At 41.4% G+C, this 27,991-nt stretch overlaps 1 protein-coding gene and 1 pseudogene across 1 annotated transcript; both read left to right on the top strand.

Moving 5' to 3' along the window:
- Window positions 1-6,426: 6,426 nt before the first annotated feature.
- On the top strand, window positions 6,427-15,432 carry LOC115375624 (pancreatic alpha-amylase-like). The gene is made up of 10 exons (XM_030075088.1): window positions 6,427-6,557; window positions 8,872-9,046; window positions 9,773-9,919; window positions 10,420-10,617; window positions 11,471-11,701; window positions 13,173-13,306; window positions 13,449-13,671; window positions 13,851-13,972; window positions 14,488-14,613; window positions 15,221-15,432. The coding sequence occupies exons 2-10, from the start codon at window positions 8,879-8,881 to the stop codon at window positions 15,408-15,410; spliced, it is 1,539 nt and encodes a 512-aa protein (XP_029930948.1). The 5' UTR covers window positions 6,427-6,557; window positions 8,872-8,878; the 3' UTR covers window positions 15,411-15,432.
- A 1,058-nt stretch (window positions 15,433-16,490) lies between these two features.
- On the top strand, window positions 16,491-25,098 carry LOC115374811 (pancreatic alpha-amylase-like; annotated as a pseudogene).
- Window positions 25,099-27,991: the final 2,893 nt, after the last annotated feature.

Here is a 27,991-nt window from a genome sequence, read left to right as displayed (position 1 = left end):
TTTTAAATATGCAATACCTTGTAGTACCTCTGTGCCTGACTGGGAATTTCAGTTACAAGTGTTTGGTTGGTTTCTGAGTGAAAACTGGGACTGGGTTAAGCATATTACAACATGGGACAGGGATAGCCTTCACTACTGTACTGCTCCACCCTCTCTCTCTCTCGCTCGCTCGTTCTCTTTCTCTCTCTGAAAAGCATGTGTTTTTTCCTTAATTAATACTCTTGTGTTTTGGAGCAAATAGGACTGGAGGAAAGGAAATTATGGTAAAAAGTCAAAAGATTTACAGCTGAAGATATCCCCCACATTAGCCATCAATTACACAAGTCCTTACAACTACTTACATGCACTCTGTAGACTTCCTGTGGTGCTCTGTGTGAAGAGCAATATGTTTCTAATCTTCACTTCTGAAGTGGGTAATTAGCTTCTTGACTAATACTGCAGGCTGTGGGGGATTTCAGATGAACAATACATGCATTTGAAATCATTTTCTAAAGACTGAAGCCCATTGATTATGCCTAATGTAAAATTGATAGCGTATGTCATTAAAAAATAAGGCATGCCAAATTCTGGATATTTTTATTGCAGCTTACAGTACCATGCATGCATAAATTTAGTATGAGTTGCCCGATAGAAAGGCAAATCTCTATCTGTCTGTTTTAGTATCATTCACTGATTAAATCCGCACTTTGCACACGTTTTAAGTGCATTTTTGCATATTCAACCAAAGTATATGTATCAATGTGGTTTTGTTATTTCCATCAACGACATCATGCTAATTATTTTGAAAAGCATGACTGTGGCTATAATGTGATCAAAATTGGGCAACCAAGTAGTTAAGAAAATGGAGAGATCTGATAAATGCCTTATTCTGGGAAGAGTGGTAATGGCAGCCCCTCACTCAGTTGTTCATGGTTTTATTTTACTTTTTTAAATTTATTTATTTTTCCTTTATTTTTTTCACCTGTCTGATGGCTGCTGCCATTTTTGTTGTTATTAAATAGAGTAGAAGCATGTGCCTGAGCTTTGCTCTGTCATCGTTTCTTTGTCTAAACTGTTTCCATCAGGCTCCATCACATTTTGTCTTTGTCATTATGCCAACTTATCCAGCCAAATTTCAGCTTTTCAAAATTTTGAAGCTTTTGCACCATTCTAGTGTTTCCATTCAGGATTTCATGAATCCAAATCCAAAATCTGCATGAAAATACAATAGATGAATGGACGCCCCACTGTGGTCATAGTTTACTAATCAAGCTGCACAGGAATGCATGAAAGATGAGGCTTTGTCTAGTATACATATAAGACAATTCTCTCACTTGTTCTCCATCCCTTTGATGTACCTTCTCCCAATCCCACCCTGCATGTGTGTGTGTGTCTATGCCAATGCCTTGGACAGAGGTAATGCTTGGCTACTGTTATGGCAGAGAATACGGGACAGCAGCCAGTCGAAGACAGGAACTTGGACGCATGTGTGATCTGGCAAAGCTGGGACTACACAGTTTACGACTGAAAACAAATAAAGTCTGCAGAGACCAAACCAAAGCATGTTTATACAAAAGCTCATTAGGGTGTGAGATCAGGTCGGGGCTTACGGCCACCCTCTCCCTCCTCTCAATGCCAACTGTACAACCTGCGATTATTTCGCATGCTCTTTAAGTAGAAGACCTACAGCACTGTACCTTTGCCTTTAAAGACTAGTTGCTATTTTCTCTCACGGGTAGAGCACAGGAGTGTTTTAAGAGATGGTTTCAATGCGTTAATGCTACCCTCTGTGCCACAGACAGACATCTGTCTAGCACATTGCCTCAGCGTACCGAGGATGTTCATCTTTTACATCTGGTGAACATTTCGAGGCCCTGCTTGGTTGCCAATTAAAAGCCCGATACTTCCCTGCACCAAATTGTTTGATATAGTCACAGCGGTGGCCGTGGCTGGTCGCTGTATGTTCAATAACCTCAAAGAAAAACTTTCAGAGAAAACTAGATAACCTGCAGAGCGAGATTGAAGTGTGATAGCAGAGAATGCCGATGTGGCCAATGAATGCAGACGAGACTCCAGCAGGCTTTTGATAAAGACGAGGCCAGCACTGTGTTATTTAAAAGATGCCTGCCTGCTCTACCATCCTCACCAGCCCTCCTTTCCTCCACCTCCTCCTCCTCCCTTCTCGCTCTGGAGGAGCAGAGCCTTGGAAAAAATATATAAAAAAGAGTGTTTCTATATCTCAAAGCCAGCAGTGATATCATGGAAAAGGCTGAGACTTGTGAAGAGGACTGCCTGACAGTCAGACAGGTGTGGGAAAGAGTCAAAGGGATTGTTGCTGCTCTCAAAATTCACAGATTTTTGACATAAATACTAACCCTGTAAGCTTATGCTTGTGTGGAATTAATTGTATGTTTCCTCCAAAAAGGTTACAGATCAATCTAATATGTGAAATCCATACTGGAAACATACGGTCTTGTTCATATTTTTGAGTGATGTTGCAACTAGTTTGGATGAAAATCTGGTCGAGAAAAATCACAAACAAGGTGGAGTTCTAGTCAAACCCGAAGGCCAGGGGGAAACTCTACACCCTTCAATTCCCTGTTATTGTAGTGTAAATGGTAACAAATGTATAGGGAAGAGAAACTACCATCATTTGAGGAGCGACTTGTACAGGGGCGCTCGGGAATGTTCCTCACAGTAAAACTGTTGCTCAGCCTGCGACCATGAAAGCGAAGCTCTCATTTCCCGCTGACTACTGTGAAAGAGGATCATAAAATTGACTCCATCTGTAATTTTATGGTCAACTTTCCAGCCACCAAGAGCACAGCGGCATTCCTTCTATTAAGTCCTATTAATATTCACTTCAAGGCATCCGTTGCACCGAAGCTTTGGGATAATTTGGCCTTTGTATGAATGGCCATTACGTATCTCTTTTAAAGTTTTTCTTTCGGGGAATTTCATCCCTAGTTACACTATAAAAAGAGAATGGAACATGCAAAATCAGTTTTGGGAGAAATCTGAATGCTCAGTCCCATGGTTACTTCACATGTACCTTAACTCATCCCATCATGTAGCTTCTTTAATTCTAATCCCACTGCAATCGCTATTCATGTCAACTGGTAAGACTCCAACCGACATGAGTAGCAGCGAAAATACTGTATATGTTATAGATTACTGTACATGTGTTTCTCTAATTATCTGGATGTGAGAAGCATGTGTTTTTTAAAAGGCCTTCCATGTGCAAAATATGTCTTCACAGAAGGAGCCGAGTGAGTATGGGTGAGAGAGAAAAGAGAGTGTGAGAGAGAGGGAGAAAGAGAAGGTAAGCCGGCGTGATTTGGGTAACTTGTCTGCAAATGTAAATATGGAGTGTTGGTGTGCATGTGCGCACACACTGGTGTGTGTCTGCCTGGGTGTGTGTGTGTGTGTGCGTGTGTGTGTGTGTGTCTGTGTCTGTGTGTGTTTGCGAGCTTCAGACCGTGAACCTGTCCTGGGGGACTTCCGCTGCTGCTGTTATTCTTTGCAGTGAAATGGAAAGCTTTTCCCAACATCTGCACAACATATCATCATGGCAAAAGCAGGAGGATACCGGGCTGAAACTTTCCATTGGAAGAGGCTGCGGATTTCACTTTATAGGACTTTCCTTTTTGCACTCTCGCATGCCTGGTTTAGTTGAAAGAAACCGGGAAAAGTAAAGTTCCCGAAACTGATTAATTTATTAAAATTTTAAAGCCCATAACGGCAAAATGTGGCTGGGTATTTCCTCTCCGTGCACGACACACTACTTCATAAGTTTGATGGCATAACAGGGATCATTAATAAGGCTTGTAAGGCTGTAAATTTTTCCAGCACCCAGCAAGGCGAACACTCCTCCATAAACTAGGTTATTATCTTCTTCTGACATCTTTTCATCCGATGTAATGATCTTCCTCATATTTCCAAAAAAACAGCTAACCTGTAGGATTTGACTGATGCGGCATTGCGTTAAATATAGCCCTGTTTGCTTTGTCTGCAGTATCATTTACGCTGACTGGCAAGGCTATTTGAGGCTGATTTACACAGTGTGCTGTCTGGGCGCCCACAGGCCTTAAACATGAGCTGTCTGGCTAAGAGAGCAGACCCTAGGTGTAAGAGAACGAGATGCATACAGCTTGTTATCCTGCTTCAAACTCCCTTTTTACTCCATAGTTCTGATCCTCTCTCTCTCTCTCTCTTTGCCACACACTCCCACTCACTCCCTCTGTGTTTTCCTCATTTGTGCTGAACTACCAGCATGTCTTTCTCTCTCTTGCACTCTCTCGCTCTCTCTCTCCTTTCCTTTTCCATCCTGGACTAATGTACCATAAACCCCTTTCCCTCTTTCTCACTTCCCTCTGAACGGTTGATTCGCTCTCCCTCCTTCTCTCTCTTAACCCGCTGACCCCTTTCCTTCTGTCTATTTCTCTCTCCGTCTCTCTCTCTCTCTCTCTCTCACACACACACACACACACACACACACACACACACACACACAAACTTTCACTTCCCCCTGTCTTCACTCTTTCTCTTAACCTGCTGGTCCTTTTCCTTACATTTCTTTCTGTCTCTCTGTCTTGCCTTTTCTTTCCCCCTGCTTTCACTTTCCCATGACACAACCAGAGGTGGGGATCAAATAACTGGCCCCAGTCCCTTCACCTGTGTTCCCAGTTTGGGCTGTGAAAGAAAGCTTTGTCCCACCACCTCTTCATCGTCTCCGGAGGTACGCCCTGTGTTGTTCATACAGGAAAGGACTCCAGTCTGACTGGAATTCTTGGGTCCCAAGGGAAAAAGCTAGCGACCGTGGGCCTTAATTCTCCCTTTGACATCCACTTCCACCGAGCATGCTGCATAAGACAGATGAGAAGGTGCAAAACTCACAACAGTGATTCAACAGCTACGTGAACTTGGACAGATACTTCAGCGCTGTTATTCTGAAAATGATATGGCACACCTACATCAAATGAAAGCCTTAAACAAGCCTTAATGCCTGCAATCCTAAATGATCACTGCAGTTTTGACATCATGAGTGTCATCTTTTTAAGGTTATGCTTTATAAAAGACATGTGACTAAGACAATACAAATTCACCACATGAATAAAAACATTTTCTTTGGAAATGAATTCAACTTGACTTAGCAGGGTGAATGTGAAAGAAAATAGAAACATTTGGAAATTGTGTTCTAACCATAAAATAAAAAAACACAGCACTCTCTGAAAGGCCTCAGATTAATCACATATTTCATATTCAACACAGTTTGCTCCGGCATGTTTTGTTGTTACTGTGCAGGCAAATACGAAATGAGTCTGAAGCCTCTCAGGGTGAAGTAGCATACTTTCATTGTTGTCACAACTATTATTGCCACTTCAAACCAACAGCTGAGAAAAGTATTGCCGTATAACAGGGCATCCGCAACCTAAGAGAGAAAACTGTGCAATAAATTACATGTTTTCCCACCAGTTTTTATGTGTCAACACTCCCCATCTGCCTGATGGTGAGTTAGTGACTGTTTCCACCATAAAGGTGTCTGGCCCCGTCACGTTTACATGACTGTGGCCCACAGGTTCACCAGGAGGAGTGACCCGGAACAAAACTTGGCGAAGCAGGTCAGATGTGCGTTTGACACGCTCCCTGCAGGGGGTGCAGCAGCAAGGAACGGAGACAAGGCACCGAGCAGGACAGGCCCTATTTTTAAATACACAAATATAAAATCAGTATGCCACTTTAGGAGTGTCTTTTTTGCAACGCACCCCACAGTGTCATGAGTGCATAAAATTTTAGTGTAGTTTGCTCACATGGAAACTTGGGAGCTGCGCATGGCGGCTGCATAGGATGAAATCCAGTACAAATAACTGAGTCATTAAACATATTAGAACATGTCGTCCACACCTGTGGTTTATGTTGATGTCCTTCAAGTTTCCATCATATATCAAAAGCAAAAATTAATCTATGTCATGAAGAAATTAAGGTTATATATGTGTGTGTCTATTTTTATCCTCTTTTACACTATTTTTAAACTTTTTTTTATTATTATTATACTGAATGTTTTGAGTGTACAGCACATTGGATTCCAGGAAAAAGCCAAAGAAACTTGTTGGGGGAGAGAGTTTGGCTTCTAGAAAGAAAGACTCCAGTCCTAATATATGTCATGAAGAAATTAATGTTATACACCTGTCCTTTTAAATCCTATGTCATATCTTTTTTTTTTTTTTTTTTTTTTTTAACTTTTTTTTATTTACTCTTTGCTTTGAGTGTACAGCAATGGATTCCAGGGGAAAAAAATACTTGATGTAGTGTGGGGCTGTAGGGGAAAAAAGATGGTTTTTGAAAACAATGACGCAATTTCTCTTCCGAACCATTGGGGGAGCTAGTGTAATGTGAAAGTGTGCACTGACCTGCATGCTGCCTGAGAGCGAACCAGAAGTCATTTGATCATCACAGTCGGAACCACTTTAATTGCAAGACACTATGCAGAGAGAACAGGACGACTCAGACAGATGCAAAGGGACAGCAGACCGCTGATATGATTTCACATATGGACAGAATCAGTATCGCTTTTATCAGTAAGTTTATATACAGGAAATTGTCTTGAAAACACTGAGAGGCGCTGAGATGTGACAGAGATGTACAAGACAAAAAAGTCCTGTGCAAGACCAGCACACAGTGAGACTGCACAGCAGAAGACACACTTTAGACCGCTGATATAATTCTGCATATATAATTCAGCATTCAATATTCAATAGCAATATGTATTCAAGCAATATGACATAAAGTGTATTGTTGCACGCAGCTGTAGGTGGGTCAGTGAGTTTCCAATTATGCACTTGTCCAATGTACCGCAAGGTAGTTCAGCTGAATAAAATGAGATGCATGAAAATGTGCACATACAGTTTGATAGCATACCTTGATAGCTCTCTCCATTGTAACAAGACTTTTTTGGTGTGTTTTTTTTTTTTTTTTTCCTGATTCGTCATATATTTTCTTAAGTATCTATCTATCTATCTATCTATTTATATTTGCTATGAACCAAATGGTGTAGTCTGTCTTATTTGTATTCACATCTCTGTACAATGTCACCAAGAGAAACCCCTGCATATTGATTGTATGTTGTGACCAGAGCAATGATGATGCTTTAATATATCCTGTATTCTACCACCAAGTGCTATACTGTTACTTGACCTTTTACCAACGTAACTTGCCAGATGGTCAAAGTGGAGCCCCTCGTGGGAAAATGTTCCTGTTTTGTCAGTGCTGGCTTACAGTAGTTTACTAGTTTTAGGTAACATGTTTGTTCCCTCCTCTTTTTCATTGAAACCCAGCTTATCTGTGTTGGTTTTCCTTCATGTAAAGGAGATAATGCCATACCTAACAAACAGAGTTATACAATGCTTCAACAAGTTGTATAACCCCTCCCCCCCACCCGCCTTGATTCTCATAACGTGCACAGAGCAATAATTTGATTTCACTGTGAGATTACTGCATTTACATGTTGCATGTAACAAAGGCAATTATACAGGACTGTCCAATGTTTTGGCAATTCCCGAAGCCAATCAGGCGAAAGAATTGATAAAAAGGCCATAAAACCTAATTTTGCTATAATAACTATTGGATGCACAGGTTGTGACTGATACAGGAATTCAGGTATTCAAAATAAAACTTGTCAGAGAAAAAAGACAATGCATTTCGAGAAATCCAATGTATATCTTTTCAATTAAAAAAATGTTTCAGCCTAGAATGAACATATTATGGCAATTTGGATCTAATTATTTATATGTAGGTCTCTTTTTCTTTTGAGCAAAGCTCAGTAGTAACACTGATAACAGAGTGACCGTGATCCTAAAGCGGATAGGGTTAACTGCCAAATTGTCAAGGACAGTCACTGCACTGTATAACTGCTCTCGTGTTGAAGTATTAACCAAGCAAAATAAACACAGTCATGAGCTGCCATGCCTGCGTTGCAAAACAGTGAAGTTGTACAGGAGAATTCTTTTTTCATGTGACACATAGAAGGGACACGCACACATACACACACTTGGCCCACGCCCAACCGCCCCCAACCACCACACACACACACACCACACTCATGAATGTGAAAGAAAAACAGAATCATGCATTACAAATGTCATTACCTCATACTAATAATACTATTATTCTTGACGTAATTATAGGCCTAATAATAATTTACTTAACTCCTCATTTGTTTTGTGTTCAACTATTCCACACTAATAACGCAATCTAAATGGTCACCCATGAATTTCACTGGAAAAATGATAAAGCTTGTAGCTGAGGGGAAGTTAAAAGTGGCTGTTGCAACATCATGTGGTTATTGAACTGCGTGAATAAATACTAAGGCAGTGTGACTCTTGATTCAGTTGTGCTAACCACGGTAAGGCTTTTAACATACAAATACTGATTTATGTTTTGTATTCATATGGTATGACAGCAAAATATTCTAAAAAGCGACAGTTTATTTTTGTATTTTCAATTGCCAGGAGATGGCAAGGCGGGAGAATGTGACTCTTTTCAGTTTCAGTTCAACTTATGTCTGTCTGTCCGGAAAAAACAAAACAAAACACACAAACTGCAATTTAGTGCTGAGCCATCTTTGGCATATTCAGGATCTTTTTTTAGACATTTTTTAATGTATATGCAATTTTTCTTGGTTTCAAACGTGCATGTGCTGCAGCTCTTCCTCCCTGTTAGTTTTTAAACAAGTTATGAAGCTGTGAGAAAGAGGCAGCTGTTGATGGACTGGACACAAACGTGCCCCCCAACATGATACTTGCAGGGGTCTCATTGGTCAAGGAGAGAGTGTGGATGTGTATAAATACTAGGGCTGAGCCTCAGGTTCAATATCTGCTTTTTTCTCTCATTCAGGGAAAACATGAAGCTGTTCATTCTGGTGGCTCTCTTTGGGCTCAGCCTGGCCCAGCACAACCCTCACACCAAGCATGGCAGGACAGCCATTGTGCACCTGTTTGAGTGGCGCTGGGCCGACATCGCTGCAGAGTGTGAGCGCTTCTTGGCTCCCAATGGCTTCGGTGGAGTCCAGGTACGTATGGCTGAACACAGGTGTGGTGTACTCTGAGGACATGAGCATATACCTCTATAATTGATTCCTGTGTAACATCTGGGTATACAAAAAGGTCTATTCAGTATAAAATAGCAATATGGTATGTTCAAAATATTATGATAACCTACCTAACATACCCAACTACAACTCCATTTTTAATAATCCTTGTTTCTTAAGGTTTAGCAGGCTTTCTGTAGCCTCTCTCCTCACCTTTAAAGACATAGCCACATTAACTGAAGTGGATTTACTTAGCAAGAATAAGGGCAGTCTAATTCATGGAAAGAGGAAGTGTTCATAGTATTTTGTACGCTCACAGCATCGACATTTAAGGTATCCAATGCAGTTTGTGACCACTAGTCGTGTTATAGAGCCCGGTCAGTGTTTTGTTTACAGAACATGTTCTTCCAGCATGCCGTGAGCATGAGACAGCCATATTACACATGCCGATGCAACCAATGCAACTATGAAAATATTCCAAAATAAGACAATGCAAATGTGTTTTGGAGGTAGGAAATGCGTTCAACATGTAGATTAGGCCTCAGGGAAACACAATGTATTTTGATGGGAAATTTGTGAATGTAAACAAAACCAAGTGTGCTTATGAAGAAAATTACATTGCGTACCTTGACCAAGAATTTCCCGTCCGCACACAATTCCAGTGCTGAAAGCTATAAATATTCCCAAATATGTTCAATGTTGTTTCAGATCTCTCCTCCCCACGAGAACATTGTGGTGACCAACCCCTGGAGACCCTGGTGGGAAAGATACCAGCCGACCAGCTACAACCTGTGCTCCAGATCTGGCAACGAGAACGAGCTGAGAGACATGATCACCAGATGCAACAACGTCGGGGTAAACTGCAGCGTTTGATTAATCACGCTGCATTAAGAACATTATTTTCCTGCATCCTGACAGCGCCTCATAAATCTACCGCTGTGTACTGGACAACAAATGCCTATTAGATAGATTACATAACACCTCGCATTAAATCTACATATACATCATTACCAATCCATTTCAAACAAAATAAAGATACTGAGAAGAATAGTGATGACCTGATCTGTGATAAGAACAATGAGGGTCAATACCAGGGAATTATACAAGTATTTGGTGCTATTGTGATGCATAATCATTACATTTTACATTTTAGGCATTGAGCTACTGCCCTTATCCAGGGCAATGAGAATTGGCTTTAATTACCACATCACATAACATTATAACTCAACCAATAGTGAGCAGGTCTATACAGCTCAGACAGCTCATGACTTTCTGTGACTCTATAAGGTGTGACAGCACAGAGCAGGAAGAGGAAGTTGTCCATTTATTCTTTGTACTTCCTGAACTACCCACAGGTCAACATCTACGTGGATGCTGTCATCAACCATATGTGTGGAGCCGGCGGTGGAGAGGGCAGCCACTCTGTGTGTGGAAGCTGGTTCAGTGCCAACAGGAAGGACTTCCCCAGCATCCCCTTCACCCACTGGGACTTCAACGACCACAAGTGCAGGACCGGCAGTGGAAATATTGAGAATTACGGTGATGCCAACCAGGTACTGCAAAGCATACCGGATACCTGTTGAAAAAGGGATGTGAACTAAGAGTACATTTTTATTCCCAGTAGAAGTCTGAGGGAATATTGCTGCAGAGTTACAGACATTCTCACACTCAAGCCTGGCAGCTGCACAGTGCTTCTACAGTCTTCTATTGTTTGCCAGTGAAGTTGCTCCACTAGAGTAGTTGGGGTTAAGTGCTTCACTTCATTGCTCTTCAGATATCCAAGCAGGGATTTAAACAAGCAGTCACAAATCCCCACACTAACCTTTAACTCCTTAAGCTGTCAGTTTTCCTTAAATTCCTTAAATTACTTGTAAGTAACTTCAAAGTTAGAAAAAATCCATATCATACAACAATTTCACATACATATCTCTTATATGTTGGTTGCAACAATTCTTTGACACTACATAACACTTATGTTGAGTGAACTATTCCAACCTAAGATGCCATTCTTTTACAGCTGCACTAGTTCATTAAATAGATGTCTTTTGCATCATTTTATACACATTTCCCTGTAATGCAACAGGACGTATTTGGTATGTTTAGCAACCTTGGGATCTCCACTAGAATTTAAAGTGGGTTTGAGCAAAGCTCGGCTATGCAGCAGTGACAACTTCAACCAGCAAGCCACACTGAATTCAAGCAAAACAGTCCTATTTGTAGCGGCTGAATAAAAATGAACACATTTGGGGAAACAATGAGGGTTTTGACAAGATCATAGATTATATTATATGTAAAGTAGTATGATTATATCACTGTGTTAATTAGAGATATTATGAGTAGGTGAATAATTTATGAATGATTATAGAATTATGAATATGAATGCTCAATAACTCTGTTTTGCTACAGGTGCGTGACTGCCGTCTGGTGGGTCTTTTGGACCTCGCCCTGGAGAAGGATCATGTCAGAGGCAAGGTGGCTGACTACATGAACAAGCTGATTGACATGGGTGTGGCTGGATTCAGAGTGGATGCCTGCAAGCACATGTGGCCCGGTGACCTGTCAGCTGTGTATGGTCGTCTGCACAACCTCAATACCAAATGGTTCGCTGGCGGCTCAAGACCCTTCATCTATCAAGAGGTATTTTGAGGCTTTCCACAGAGACAACAAAGATCAAATGATCAAGGTGGCAAACACAAATATATGTGCACTTGGCACAGATCTCAGTATTCAACAGCACATATTATAGCAGCTGACCAGCAACTGTACAAACATTAATGCTAGTAGCATGGCAACATGTGTACCAGCTGAAAGTGCTTAGTTCAAGACTGAAAGAATAATTTCACAAGTGCAATAGCCTGCATTATGTGAAAATTGTACGTTTCTGTAGTGTAAATGTGCAAGGAACATTAAATGTAAAAAGTAAATATTTTCTAATATTTTTGCATAGCTCAACTCAGCAATTCCTCCTCTCTCCATTGGTAAACAATTCCTGCACTTACTCCCAGATGTATTTATATCACTATCTATGGTTGCATTCAACGATAAAGTGGGTGCCACGAGCAGTCACCTGAGGAACGAGGCTGCGCTGCTGGGAGTGTTCAGCAGACAGCAAGGCCTCTCCCTCAGCTGCAGTTGCAGCTGCAGCCTCGTCCGCTTCAGTACACTGAGCTCCTCTGTGTTGTATTCAGGCTCAAATAAGTAGCCACAAATATGTGACTGCTAAGAACAAGATACGCAATTTTTGTCCATTTGCTCAATGGTAACAATGTATTCCTTGTTGCTTTCACAGCTTGCTAGCAAAACAAACATGGCGTACATCCCTCTCAGTTTGAGAACTGATCTGCCCAGGGTGCTATAGCTCTGCTAGATTTCTTTTCCATTTTTCACAGCTGCTGGGCTAGGGTGACCAGATGTCCCGAAAAATTTGAGGCAGTCCTGAATTACAAGCAGTTATCCCGAATCCCAAATCTTGTTCTCTTTGTCCTGAAAATTAGACTAAACCTGAGTTTTTATTAGTTGCTACAACCACTAACAACTACTGATTGTTATGCAACATTATTTTGGTGTTGCCCACCGATGGGTACTGCTTTGTCCGTAACCTGCATGAATTAATTATTTTCATTTAACAGATGATTTGCCCACTGCTCATGACTCATCATGAGCTTAAAGCATCCATGTCTGGGCAAATTTTATGGCAAATATGAGGCAAAATTTGCTGGTAATGGGCATTGAGTATGAGTGACTTTGTAATGGGAAAAAGTGCAATGCCCAATGGGAAGCTAGCCACCAGGTGACTAACCAAAGCTTCATAGCTGAGTAACTAACACTGCCACAAACGTTAGGTTTGCTAAGCAAGATCAGAAATAGCTATTAAAAATACTTCTTGTTTAAGTTCGGACAAAAATATAAACAAAATCTTACCTGAGTCAGATAAAGTGTTACCAGCATTAGTTCACTCTCGTCACACCACTTTGAACCATCCATAATCAGCTTTTTTTTTTTTTTTTTTTTTTTTTTGGTCAGTCCTAAAATCGCTGATATGGTTACACTAACACATTCTTCATTATTTGTTGTAAGTGTTGTGAATTTTCTGTTGTTTTCCTACCAGGTTATTGATCTTGGTGGCGAGCCTATCACATCCAGAGAGTATTTCCATCTGGGAAGGGTGACCGAGTTCAAGTATGGCGCCAAACTGGGCACAGTGTTCCGCAAATGGAACGGCGAGAAGCTGTCTTTCACCAAGTATGTCTCCACGTCTGTTACTGTAGTCCTTCAATTATGAAATAGCTACCATTGGGAAAGCTACTCATCATCGCATAAACTGATCATATCTTTGCTGACAAAAAGGACAGTTCATTTTTAAAAATGGCATTCTTTTTCTCAGGAACTGGGGTGAGGGATGGGGCTTCATGCCCAATGGCAATGCTCTGGTCTTTGTTGACAACCATGACAACCAGAGAGGCCACGGTGCTGGTGGAGCTTCCATCGTTACCTTCTGGGACTCCAGGCTCTACAAGATGGCTGTTGGCTACATGCTGGCCCACCCTTACGGAGTGGCCAGAGTGATGTCCAGCTTCCGTTGGAACCGCAACATCGTGAACGGAAAGGTACAATATCTTTAACTTATTCTAAAACTGGGAAACAGTACTTATGTCTGGCAAATATTGTGTAATGTGCTAATTTGTGTGCAATCATGCAATCCACTTGTTCAGACACAATATATATATTTGGATACTTATTCTTCAGTCCTTTCATTCCACAAAATGTAATCACAATTATTTTCCAGGATCAAAATGACTGGATGGGCCCTCCCAGCCATGGTAACGGAGCCACCAAGCCTGTTCCCATCAACCCCGACCAGACCTGTGGTGATGGCTGGGTGTGTGAGCACAGATGGCGTCAGATCAAGTGAGTGCTCAGAGAGAGAGCTGACGCCCCTTTACACTGCACAGCATAAATGTACACCCTCTTTTTCAGCTCCTAAAACCAGGATACACAATGCTCCACACAGTCATAGCAAGAAACAGTGTGTTTATTTTCAAGGATGGCTATATTTACTTGTTTATTGTTGGAACCCTCCCTCCCCAACTAATAAAACAGGACAAAAAGTAAGATTAGCATAAGTGACAGTCAACCCCTACAAGTCAAAACCAGAATAAAGCCAAAGCCTTCTTGCCTTAAAACATCGCAAACCACAGTCACACACAAACAGCTGGGCTGGGAGGAGAGTGCAGCTCAGTCTTGCAGGCCGCTGGCTTCCATTTATGGTAGTTGGACCACTGATGGAGCCAATGGCATGCAGTCACCTCCAGCAATCAGCCAATCATCTTGGCGCTGCCGAACTACACCTGACATAACAGGGAACTTTTCCTCAATCTCGCTATTGTTGTAATTCTAATACTGATTGATTTTTTGTCCCTTAGGAACATGGTCATTTTCCGTAATGTGGTCAATGGACAGCCCCATAGCAACTGGTGGGACAACAGGAGCAACCAGGTTGCCTTTGGACGTGGTAACCGTGGATTCATCGTCTTCAACAACGATGACTGGTGAGGACGGTTTACTGATGAGCCTAGCTGTCACTTGGGTTAACTCAATTAAGGACTGGATGCAGAGTTGTATCAGCTGCATACAGACCGTCCAAGTGCATGAGTATTAGTGCTCATCACACCTGCTCTTGAGACTGGGGCATACTTCAAGTCGCTCACATTTTATTCTTAACTGGGAAAGAAGCACTTTGCTTCTCTGCTCCATTTTACTTACGAGCTGCAATTCATTTTGCAAATGGACCCATTGATGCTGTTGTGACAGTTCCATTACTTTGTGCTGACTATAAAATGTTACTTAACTTAAACTTAAAAATCTTTCATTCATGCTGCTGCTGTTCCTTGACAGTGAAAATGAGGGTCCTTACTCAATGTGTTTCAGAGGTTTAAGAAATGTACAAACATCAGTCAATAGTGTGAGGACCACATCTTTTGCAACCTTTCACAAACAGTCAACCAGCAGTAACATTGCCCATGTAACCAGTAGTGGTTGTTTTTGTCTTGAAATGCTCGGTTTCAACCATACTTTTGGAGTTATTATACTTTACACTGTTATTATACTTTTTTGGAACAGCACTAATTTAACCTTTGTTCCCTGTGACTCCTTCAGGGACCTGGATGTGACTCTGAACACTGGCATGCCCGGTGGCACCTACTGTGATGTCATTTCTGGCCAGAAGGACGGAGGCAGGTGCACCGGGAAGCAGATCACTGTTGGGGGTGATGGCCGCGCCCACTTCAAGATCAGCAATAGAGATGAGGACCCCTTTGTGGCTATTCATGCTGACTCCAAGCTGTAAACAAGCATCCAAACTTACAATAAATCTCATTTGTCATCCTGAATTTTCTGAATTGTCTGAGTGATGAATTCGATTTGCATCATATTTTGTTTTTATTTTTTTTTACTACTTGGGGTGCAAAATGAATAGATAATTAAAACTGTTGACATTTTTGTAAACAACAGGACAATATTTAAACATCAGTTCTGTGAAAGGCAACTTATCTTACAAAATGCCTGAATTGCCCTCATACGGGAGACTCCACCCCCCTTTTACAAGCTGGTTAAAACAAACATGCCGGGGCTTATCTTACACAAAAGTGTCTCTGCTCAGCTGTCATTTTCACGTGCAGCGCCCATGTTGTGTAAATAGCAAAGTCACTTGTGTCCATCTGAGCACCCATGGGCGAGTTGGTCTTAAATGAGGTGTGGTCAGGTGTATTGTTGGTGCACTGCCATCTTGGGGAAGTGCAAAGTTATTGCACGATTCACAATCAAAAACCAGGTCTGAAGTCAGTGGCACAGTTTTCACTGTTATTTTAAGGACTCATTATCAAGACAGTAAAGTGTGCCTCCAGAGGTGGATGCCACTGTGTGTCCACTCTGCTTGTTCCACACATAGAGTCGTCTGCTTCACCTCAGGGAGCTTTGATGGAGTAAAGGGAATGGGAGACGGCACTCTGACTGTTTTGTTGCACATTACACCCCAAACACACCCATGATTAATGAAGAGACTAAGTGCAACCCTTTTGAACTATGCGCCTGGCACAACCACCCTTTTTCCACCCTTAAAATAGCAAAAGTGGACAAGGACACACCCTAAATGCACTTGTGCCATGCTCTTCAGACTTAGATTCCAAAGAAAGCACTTCTCAGGCTTCACTACCCTTAACACCCAATATCTTTTCAATAGTAAACATACATGCAGCAGGTAGAATGTGACAATACATCTCATTGTCCCAATGGATTACTATAGTTATTCCATTAGTGATCAGTTTTCATATATTCTCTGTTGTTTCTTGAGTCATATTTCATCATCCACCAAGTTCCTTTCAGTCAATAACCGTAATGACATGGAGTTTCAGGAGCTAAATTTTCTATAATGATACCCTCCAGCAGGGCAGGATGGGCGTTCCCCCAGAATGGTAATGATATCGTTGTGATCCAAGTAAGGCCGATCAACTGTCCAGCAAAGTGAAATGTTGGCAAATGTTAGCAATATGTTAGCAAACATTTTCATAATTAAGGCAAAACTGAACTTTGGTAGAGCTTTGTGTTGTATAGTTACCATGACATGAGTCCATGTGGTTGTTAAATATCCTCATTAGTTCTTCTGTGCTCCCCCCGGGCTGCTAATCCACAATCCTGTTCTTGTGTCTCTCCACTCTCTTCCATAGTGCAGCAGAAGAGGTCCCAAAATAACACTTAAGCACACAAACAAACACAAACAAAGTGGATTATGGCGATATAAAAACAGGTCCCCGTACACATTTTTTGAGGAAATTAAGCAACTCTTTTCCTATTTGACTTGGAAGGTAGGTCCAGCAGGTAGCGTCTGCAGGAAGCTTTCGCATAATAACCTTGCACAAGGAAGAAATGACCTGATAGTACTTTCACAAATAATTGTAATTTGCCCCCCCCCCTACATTGGCATAGTCTGCTTTTCTCACATTTGTTTATGTACTAAAAATGTCTGTTTTGCTGCTCTGTGGAAGTAAATGGAGAGGCTCAAATACATCAGTGTGGATTAGCCGTCCTTGGGAACACAGAGTAACTAATGAGGATATTTCAGTCCACATCTGACTCCATCACTACCTAAAGCTCCATATTGGATATAAGTGCTTTGCGAGCCTTCACCTTCTCTGATAGAACATCAGATTGGTGAATCCCCTGTGTTTCTTGGCTCCCGATGGCTTTGGTGCAGCTCAGGATGTATGACTGAAAACAGGTATGGCACATTCTGAGGGCATGAGCATATACTTCTATAATTAATTCCTCTGTAACACCTGGGTGTGATATAATGAGCCGCCACATTCAGTTTAATATCAGAATATACTCAGAATGCAGAATACTATGACAGCGTACCTGTCCTACCCAATTTCGACCCCTTTTTCATAATTTATGCTTCTTAAGGTTTAACAGTCCCATCATGTCTCTCCTTACCTGTAATCACATATTCACGTTAATTGAAGTGAATTTACTAGGTGAAAACAATGAGGGCTCCTAAATGTCATTGATATAATGCGCTCGACAGTTTACGCCATAATAACAGCATGTGTCCATAATATTTTGGCTATATCTCTTTGTGCAGTCTTAATGCCATCTTGGGGTATATGGACTACAAAAATTTGGGTGAGATGTTGCTGCCAGTGAAGTGTTAGTGAATTTGGCACAGTTTGTCTTAGTTTGCATGACCACACCTACATATTATGTAATAATTCTGTGGGCAAGATAGTAATAAGATTGTAACAATCAAGATAACATTTGCAAGATATGACCATCACATACAAAAAGATTCTGCTTTTGACCACGGCTGTCTCATCTGGTCCATTTTGGTGATTGTGCCTTTCCCTTCTTTTTACCTTAGTTTGGACCTCTGTGTTGTCTCTTTGTGTTGCTCAGATCTCTCCTCCCAGTGAAAGCGAGACCGTGGTGGGAGAGGTACCAGCCGACCTGCTACAACCTGTGCTCCAGATCTAGCAACGAGAACGAGCTGAGAGACATGATCACCAGATGCAACAACGTCAGGGTAAACTACACAACGTTTGATTAAGAACACTGCTTTAGGAACATTATTTTCCTGCCCTGCGACAGTGCCTCATAAATCTACTGCTGTGTGTTGGACAACAAACTTGTATTGCATAAATTACTTAACATATTGTTATGACCCCAGCTCAGAGGGAAGCAGCATGAAGGATTCAGACACAGTGTAACTGACATGTAAAAAGTAACATGGTTTATTGCAAATCACAAGGAAGGGCAGATGTGGACAAACAGTGTGCTGCTGTTCCAGTGTCAGCTGTCTGGAGAGAGAGAGAGCTGAGTGAGGATGTCTGGGGTGTGCACAGCAGGTGCCTGCAATCACCCAATAATGACTGGAGCTGTTTCAGGTTAACCTGCAAGACACCATGCATGAACAACAGTGGACACAACAATACAAGCATTTAAACATATATTAAAAATATAATGAAACTACAGATTGAACCAAACTGAAGCCAGACCTTCAGATGTATGTATAGATATAGATTTGGGAGAACAAAACCCAAAGTCAAAAGACAAGGCATTATATTGGCAGAGCTTGAACTTGACATGCATGACAACACTTCATTTTAGCAGCCTGTGAATTTCAGGTTATTAAGTAAAAATTAGCAAATACCATATTTGAAATTTCTTTGAAATTACCCCCAAATTACATCGACATTTAGCTCAAAATTTATTGAAAACCATAACTTTTAATTGTACTGCATCACCAAACTCATTGTGAACATTCCAAAGGATGCAAACTGAATTTATGATTTTTATTCAAAGTCCGATTCATTTTTATGATCAAATGGATTTGAACTATTCATCTAGAATGAGCTGACATAGTAAAAGTTTTGGTTTTCAGTACATTTTGAGGTAAACATTGACGTAATTTGGGGGTAATTTCAAAGAAATTTCAAATGCGTTATTTGCTAATTATCACATACTTACCATATAATTTTCAGCCCACTGATATGAAGTGTTACCAATTGTCAAATTATTCACTGCCTTTGCCTCGAGGAGAAAATCAATCACATCTACATTATTCACTTTTGGCAAGAAACTGCTACTATTATCCAGAGCAACTTATAATGAGCCCAGCGACAGAATAAGCTTCATTCCCTAGATCACCATCAGTACAAACCAAACATTATAGAGTGAAATACTGCTCAGATAATATTCCTTTCAGAGTGACCATGTAAGAGAATGGAGTAAGGAAAAGAAATACTGCAAAGCCAAACAAGTAGAGGGTATTTATTTACTGTTTCTCTTTCCATCCACAACTGTATTTACCCACAGGTCAACATCTATGTGGATGCTGTTATCAATCATATTTGCAAGGCCGGTGCTGGAGAGGGCAGCCACTCTGTATGAGGAAGCTGTCTCAGTGCCAACAGGAAGGACTTCCCCAGCATAACCACCCACTGGTGATGCCAGTCAAGTAGTGCATGGTTCAATAGATGGCTACTGAGCAGTGGTTTACTTAACCAGGCAACTTGAGTAAGAGCACTTTTGTATTACCAGTCTTACCGTCTGAGGGAAAATAGTGCTCGTGCTCAAATGCTGCATCAGTGTTGTATTTGTTTTCCAATGAGGTTGCTCCACTGGAGTAGTCAAGGATAAGATAATTCAGTGCACTGACAAGAACTTTTGATTTGTATTAGTAATGATATCCATAATATGACAATGTCCATGAACTCTGTTTAATTTAAGGTGCAGGACTGGTGTTTGGGGGGTCTTTTGGACGTCACCCTGGAGAAGGATCATGTCAGAGGCAAGGTGGCTGACTACATGAACAAGCTGATTGACATGGATGTGGCTGGATTCAGAGTGGATGCCTGCAAGCACATGTGGCCTGGCGACCTGGAATCTGTCTGTGGTCATCTGCGTAACCTCAACACTAAATGATTCCCTGGCGGCTCAAGACCATTCATCTATCAAGAGGTAGATATTTTTTTTCTCTCAGTTTAGTGTTATTTCATTTGGACATTAAATGATGAAAAGAGAACTCATATTCAGTGACTCAGTATTACATTACAGTGCATAGATATGAGAGTGTGATGCTGATCTTATGGCTGTACAAGTAGAGGCTTAAGATATTAAGATATTAAGATTAAAATGATCAAAGGGGCCCAATTTATAGCTCATATTAAAATGCAGTTTGTTACTGGGTAAGTTATCTGGGTGAGAATAACATGTTAATCCATAGTGCGAGCACACATAGCACTCATTGTGATCGGATATGCCAGACCACCTCTGATTTTAACTGAGGTGTAAATGAATCAGCCAGGTGTAAGTGCAATCCATACAGTGTTTGCAATTGTGAGAAATAACCACCCACGGGGTAGAATATTTGCTATCCATGATGACCTGCAGCACAATCCACTCCTCCTCACTCTGCTCCTTTTCCTTATCCAGAGAGAAGGAGTCACCATCACAGCATTCATAGCAGCTACAAACAACATTGCAGCAAAACTGTTGCCTCCTATAAAGTTGATTGTTAAAAAAGACCACCTCCTCACACAAAATACAAACATACAGCATCATCATTATAAGCTATGATTGAATAGCTGTGAAATGAAATAAGTTTTGTACATTTATGGATTGTAGCTATAATATAGGAACAAGACGGGTAGGTACAAACTACAAGGGGACAAATAAGTACCCAATGTCAAGAGTACAAAAGCTGTACCTTAAAGGGTGCTGCCCTAGTTACAAGCTGTTGTACCCCTAAAGGTACAATTATGTGCTTTATTTTTCTGAGAGTGTAGTCACCTGTTTTACATAATGTGTGCAAAATATGAGTTCTGACCGCCTTACAGACATTATGCAGACAACAAGACCACATATGCACCATGCAAAGGACTTGATCGTTGTTCCTTGCTATATTGCTTGTGAAGTGAATGTTGTAAATTCTATGTTTTCCTTTAGGTTATTGATCTTGGACATGAGCTCATCACATCCAGAGAGTACTTTCATTTGGGGAGGGTGACCGAGTTCAAATATGGTGCCAATCTCGGAACAGTCTTGTGCAAATGGAACGGCGAGAAGCTGTCTTACACCGAGTATGTCTATTATTTGGAAAAATGGCCAGCTAATCAAAGCAATCATTAAAGCAGTTTGACAATAAACCTGGCAGCATACTTCGAAAGATATAAAACAAAACACCCCGGAGCATGGCACACAGTAGTTCTTTTTATACCACTCCCATGCCGGGAGGGGATGCAGACTGGTCATGAGTCGTTGTTAGACAGAGACAATTTGAAAATAACATTTTAAATCCTTCCAAACTCCTGAGGGATGTTGTAGTTGGAAAAATCATGTGATAGAATGTCATTTCAATACCATCCTATGAACAGCACCATTCAAGGCTAAAACTTTCCCCAAAGGATAGCTTGGCTGTAGCTTAGAGCTACTCTAAATCAAGAATGGCTTGTATCTTGTCAAGGTAGCTTCCCCAACACTCCATGTACACACACCACTCCATAACATGCTACTAACTTCTCGTTACAGTACTTATGTGTTACTCTGCAACATCACATGAGACGCATAATTACCAGTTAACAATATAACATTAAACCTTACATATCCCCAGAAATCTGCACAAATCCCCATCCTCATATGAGAGACATATAGAAGATATATCTTTTCTGCTCTTTAATAAAGTAATAGCACAAAGCCGACAGCAAAGCCGGTGAAAAGCTGCCCATTTGATGTTGTGCTCACAGCAGTGGAGAGTTGTTTCTGGCCTTGGCACAGTTTGCACTTTACCATCACATTCTTCGCCTTGCAATAAATTGGAAGTAATGTGCATATCTCCACCCCTCAAAAGTTGTAGACTGCTTAGCCGTTTCATCCTCTCTCCTGCATGAACTCTAGCCAAAGTGAGGTGACGGCTCACAAGAGGTCAGGTGACTGTTGCACGAGCATGCATGAAGTCACATGAGACTGTTTTTTTCTGTCTGCCCATTATGCAGATAATTGAAGAACTTATGTAACACAAATAACACCACAAGTGTTTGATTTGTAACTGTAATGTGATAACTGTATTTAGAAACAATAACGTGTCTGTAACACATTACTGTGTTACAGACAAACGTAATGTGATTACAGTAATGCATTACTTTACACATTGCCACCAATACTGTCATAATGTCATAACAATGATATGGAATCCAACTAAATAAAGTCCCTTGTTTTCTTTTGTGCCATGATTAAGACATTTGATGAAGTGGGGTTCCTTTGGACTCCAAAGGATTTAGTGACAAACGATTTCACCAATCACTGGATCTCACATGTCAAGTCAGCTGCAACAATGCTTCCACACACTCCCCTGACCGGCATGCCATCATAGGGTGGGAGTCTAAAAGTGGATCTGGTGGCTTGGCTGTAGGGCGCTCTTGGTGGGGTTGACAGTGAGGCTCAGCTGTGTGACATGGTAGATCACCAAGGCTGTGTGGGCCTCTGCTTCCTGCTGTGATGCATCGACAATCAGCCAGTCGTCTATGTAAGTCAGGATTTTCACCCCTTTTGCTGTGAGCGCCTCCAGTGCTGTCTCCAAACATGTGGAGAACGTGGGTAAGGCCACGGAGCATCCGAATAGGAATAAGATAGATCCATTCTCCCACCATGAAATGCAGGTACTTCCTGTGTTGCACCAGTATGGTGGCGTGGAAATACATGTTGGTCACATCTTTGGATGTCATCCAGCAGCCTGACCAGAGGCATTCCAAAAACAGCTTGAATGTCAACATACAGAAGGGTCATCGTGCAATGTAGCTGATCAGGACCATGCCTCCAACTCAGGAACTATTGTTATGGCCTCTCAGCAGAGGAGTGCAATTGTTTCCTCCTCCAAAGCTACCCTCTTGGTGGGACTGGAGAGAAAGGTCTCATGTATGCCACTGAAGGGTAGATTCTTTCACTTGAACTGCTGACCTTCAGTGTTGAAGCACACTTCACTAACGTCTATGCAGGAAGAGCTAGAACAGGCCTGCACGTCCCATCCCTCTCATCACAGGGGGATGTTTTGGAAAAATGTTATATCATTTTTTTGTTTCACATTGTGCCCAGGAACTGGGGAGAAGGATGGAGCTGTTATGCCCAATGGCAATGCTCTGGTCTTTGTTGACAACCGTGACAACCAGAGAGGCCATGGTGCTGGTGGAGCTTCCATCGTTACCTTCTGGGACTCCAGGCTCTACAAGATGGCTGTTGGCTACATGCTGGCCCACCCTTACGGAGTGGCCAGAGTGATGTCCAGCTTCCGTTGGAACCGCAACATTGTGAACGGAAAGGTACATTATCTTTTATTGTCATATTAATGCAGTGGTAACAGTTCTATGCACTATGTGACTTACAGGGGCTTTTTTAAAGTCACTCATTCATCCATTCGTTCATACTGTGCATGAATCACTATTTTCCAGGAGGAGAATGACTGGATGGGCCTTCCCATTCATTGTAGTGGAGCCACCAAGCCTGTTCCCATGAACCGCGACCAGACCTGTGGTGATGGCTGGGTGTGTGAGCACAGATGGCATCAGATCAAGTGCTCAGAGAGGGAATTAATGCTCCTTTACACTGCACTTCACTGTCTTGTGCTTCGTATTATAGTTCCACACTGAAAAAATGTACTTATCTGAGAACATATCTGACAATATCTTAATTCTTGTGAAGCTTGAAACTCCGCCCGGCTGGTGCTCCGTGACTCTAATAATTATTACCTCTGCCAAAAAGGTGGTGTAGGTTATTTAATTACTCTGTCTAGTTTCTCTGCAGTTATGATATCTTGAAAAAGTTCTGGGCAGATTTACATGAAACTTTGTGGAAATGTTGGTGGAGTTAACTAAAATTTCAAATTATAAACCAAAAGGTACAGAAAGTACAAACAGAAGTACGACTATGAGTGTGTCACAAGTATTGTAAGAAATGACACTTTCACTCACACATTCATTCATTCTAGAGGCAAAACTATACTGGGTCCTTCAAGCCAAAAAACATTGATGAAAAAATATGGGAAATTTTTCAGAGTAGTTAATGAGATCATTTCCAACTGTGACTGTGATTAATTCTGTTCTTGAAATAGTATTTTTTTAAAGCAGAGTTTTAACTTTAACTAATTTCTTGTCCTTATACACTGAATTTATGTATTTTTGTACTTTTATTCCCACACATTTACATGTGCTTTTCCTTATAAAGTTGAAATACACTCCTCCTGCTATACACTCCATCCATCAATCCAAAAGACATAAGTATATGTATGAGGTTTTTTTTGTTTGTTTGTTTGTTTGTTTGTTTGTTTGTTTGATCTCCTAGGAACATGGTTATTTTGTGTAACATGGTAAATGGACAGCCCCATACCAACTGGTGGGACAACCAGACCAGGTTGCCTTTGGATGTGGTATTCATCATCTTCAACAATGATGACTGTCATGGACATTTAACCAATCACCCCTACTGTGACTTGCAAATTGAAGATGTTATACACAACTGGCTGCAGAGGCATATCAAAAGCTTATAGACTGCTCACAGCTCATACTGGCACACATGCTAAACCTGAGGAAATCTTCATTCCCAATCCTCAGGGAAAAGTTTGGCATTTTTACTGACATTTTATCTCATGAAGAATCAATTGTCCACAATAGCTTTGCATGAGACCAATATTGGTTGTCTCAATTTAGTAATACATTATATGCCTTTAAACATATTAGAATTTTTTTTTAGAGTGGGTGTCTGGAAACAGGATTAAATTAACCTGAGTTCCCTGTGACTCCTTCAGAGACCTGGATGTGACTCTGAACACTGGCATGCCCGGTGGCACCTACTGTGATGTCATTTCTGGCCGGAAGGATGGAGGCAGGTGCACCGGGAAGCAGATCACTGTTGGGGGTGATGGCCGCGCCCACTTCAAGATCAGCAATAGAGACGAGGACCCCTTTGTGGCTATTCATGCTGATTCCAAGCTGTAAACTGTAAATGCATCAAAATTTACAGTAAATCTCACTTGTCACATTGAACTGTGTGAACTTGAAAAATGCCAGTAATTCGCAGTGTTTAATTAATGCTGAGAAGGTTTTGCTTTTCTTCATAATTTGCTACACGTTTCTGTAATTGGCAATTTACTCTGGGTTACTTTAAACAAAAATGAGGAATTATTTGCTAATTCTTCATCCTATTATGTTCAAAATGTAAATCCTACATATGACAGGTAGGATGTGACATTAGCACATCAGGTAATCTAGCATAACCTATGGAGTCATTAATCTGTGTTCACATCATCAGAACAGTTTGAAAACAGGTTCATGCTTCTTGTGAGACCATCTTTGACATAAGGCACAAAGATCCACATTTATCTTCATCTCCTGACTCCCCTGGGGAGATCGAACCTATTCGATCCTGCAGTGAGGGTCCGTGAACACCTTGGGAAACTGGATAAAAGATGGAGATTGAGGGATGGAGAAATGGAGTGAGAGATGGAAGGGCGGGAGGACAAGGGGAGACAGCTGCCCTGCTGATATCTTGGTCAGCCACACGGCATAATTTGATGTGAATTTACGCTGAACACTGGAGAGTCGAGGTTTAGATGAACAGGGCTACAGTATATGTTGAATTCTAATCTTCACCAATGCGCCACGGGCCCCCTATTATCTGGCACAACAACTTAATATAGAGAATTTCATGATGGCCTCAGTCATAAGGCAGATAAGCATAACAACCTGTAGGACCATGAAAAAATTGATTTTGTAGCATGGGTGGCCACAGTGTGAACTGAATCCCTATTACTGGCTGTATTAGTGCTATAGTATGAACTCCTCAATAAGGTATCCACGATGAAATAAACAATGGCCAAATTTATTGGTATTATCTAAATATAGGGGGGCAAACTGTGAGCAATAACCTTGCACAATAATTGGATATAAGGATGACAGCCAAAAAGGTGTGCAATATTCAGCTGTTTTCTCAAATGAAGATCTGTAGAATTGGTATACAATTGCAGGATTAATTTCCAGACAGCTACAGAGTCAGTAAAAGCTGTATGCAAGCCCTGTGAGGCCTGCGAACGTCCTTCCTCTGCATTGTGTATTCCTCTGATCCTCTGGGATGGCTCCTCACCATCACACTGTGGCCACTTCAGTTTCACCTGAGTGCAGCGCTGGCATCCGTCATTAGGGCAGTGTAGGGGCCCAGAGGGCCAACGACGACCCACCTCTCCCTCCTTCCTCCCTCCCCATCTTCCTGTCCTGTCTCTCTCTTTCTCTCTCTGTCTCTCCCTGCCTCTACCCTCTAAGCCCACCTGCTGAGTTCCTGTCAGCAGCTCCGGACTCAATGACACTGGAGTGCCAGCCACCAGAGGTGAGACAGCAAAGGTGATGCCTGCCAGAACATTCAGCTCATCTTGGTTGTCATGGCAACGTGACCCATGAGGAGAGAACCTGGAAAAATCTCAAACACCTCATAGGAACAGTAAGAAGTATACCTTGTGAATGAGGAAAAGGGCCCTATCTCCTCAATGGGCAAGGTGATAACAATGCCAGGGTTAGTGCTTTGTCCCCAGTGGGGCTAAGAATGTTAAAAATTCATGCACACATATCAGCATAATGTGCACACGTCAAATCACATCTATTATAGAAAGTCATAGCAACAGATAGGGTGTACATCAGCATTCTCTTCCACTCTGTATGGGTGTTTTTGGCTCTCCAGGCCCTCAGAAGTTGTGAACCGTCCTTGGGTTTTAGGCATGTTTACTACAAGGCAGGCGGGTGATTCATTCTGTCTTTTTTCACAGAATGAGAGAGAGAAAGACAGAGCGAGAGAGAGAAAGAGAAGGATAGAAGACCTTAACGTTGGACTAGCCTCAACATATTGCACCTGCTAAATTATTGACCCTCTCTCCATCTTTTGGTCCGGCAGTTACGAGGGCCTGTACCTTCCGATTAGCTGCAGAGATGTCAGCATACGGACCAGGGTCTTTGGTCCTGTCATCCTCACTGATGCTTTGTGACACGGCTGTCAACAGTGTCCCCGTCCTGTTTCATATTTCATATGGTGCACCAGGAACCTGCCTGTCACATCACCCAAGGAGAGAGATAGTCACTAACTTAAGGATGAAGCAGCTGAATTTGGACCTAATCCTTCTCACCACTCCAGCACAGCCAAAAGACAATACACTTCAGCTTAATCCTGTTTTCTGATTTAAAAAAAACCATTGGGATTAAAACTGATTGAAAAGTGGAATCTATCAAAATAAATAATAGCATGACTAGTTCAAAATCAAGCCGAGCCAGTTATCTCTGGCTCTGGTGAAAACTCTTTTAAGGTTCTTATATACTTGCCATTAAATTGTAGGCTTTTTAATGATTTAATACTGCCTTCAGGCCTCCTCTTTAGCTTTGGAGTGTGTAAATACCACTGTGTTTGAGACCATTTTTTTTATCACCTAGTCCATTCCCTTGCTGCAAGACCACCTGCATACATTGCACGCATACCCAGACCCAGTGTATTTTCATTTTATTTCACATTGTCTTTCTGTTTTGTAGCATATTTTGTATGGACCATGAGGAGAACATGAAATGACTCACTGGAGCAATCTGGCACCTGAGTAATATTCAGGTCCCTATCACATGGGGGCAGTATTGAAACAATAACTATCGCACACAGACATCCTTGGAAAGAAACATTTGGCTCTTTGTGAACCTACTTAATCACTGTAAAACTCATTGATTTTTTTTAAAAAATTCAATTTAAAATTATTAAAGGTGAGAAAAGAATTCATGATTGATGTTTGAGTCTGTGTGGTGAGCATGAATTATGAATTCTCAATGACATTGTGAAAAAGTGAGTGATGTATAATCTTAGCGTTCA

This window comes from Myripristis murdjan, chromosome 17 (genome assembly GCF_902150065.1).
Source record: "Myripristis murdjan chromosome 17, fMyrMur1.1, whole genome shotgun sequence".
Classification (NCBI taxonomy): domain Eukaryota; kingdom Metazoa; phylum Chordata; class Actinopteri; order Holocentriformes; family Holocentridae; genus Myripristis; species Myripristis murdjan.
Note: the sequence above shows the minus strand (reverse complement) of the source record. Positions and strands in the feature narration are given on the sequence as shown.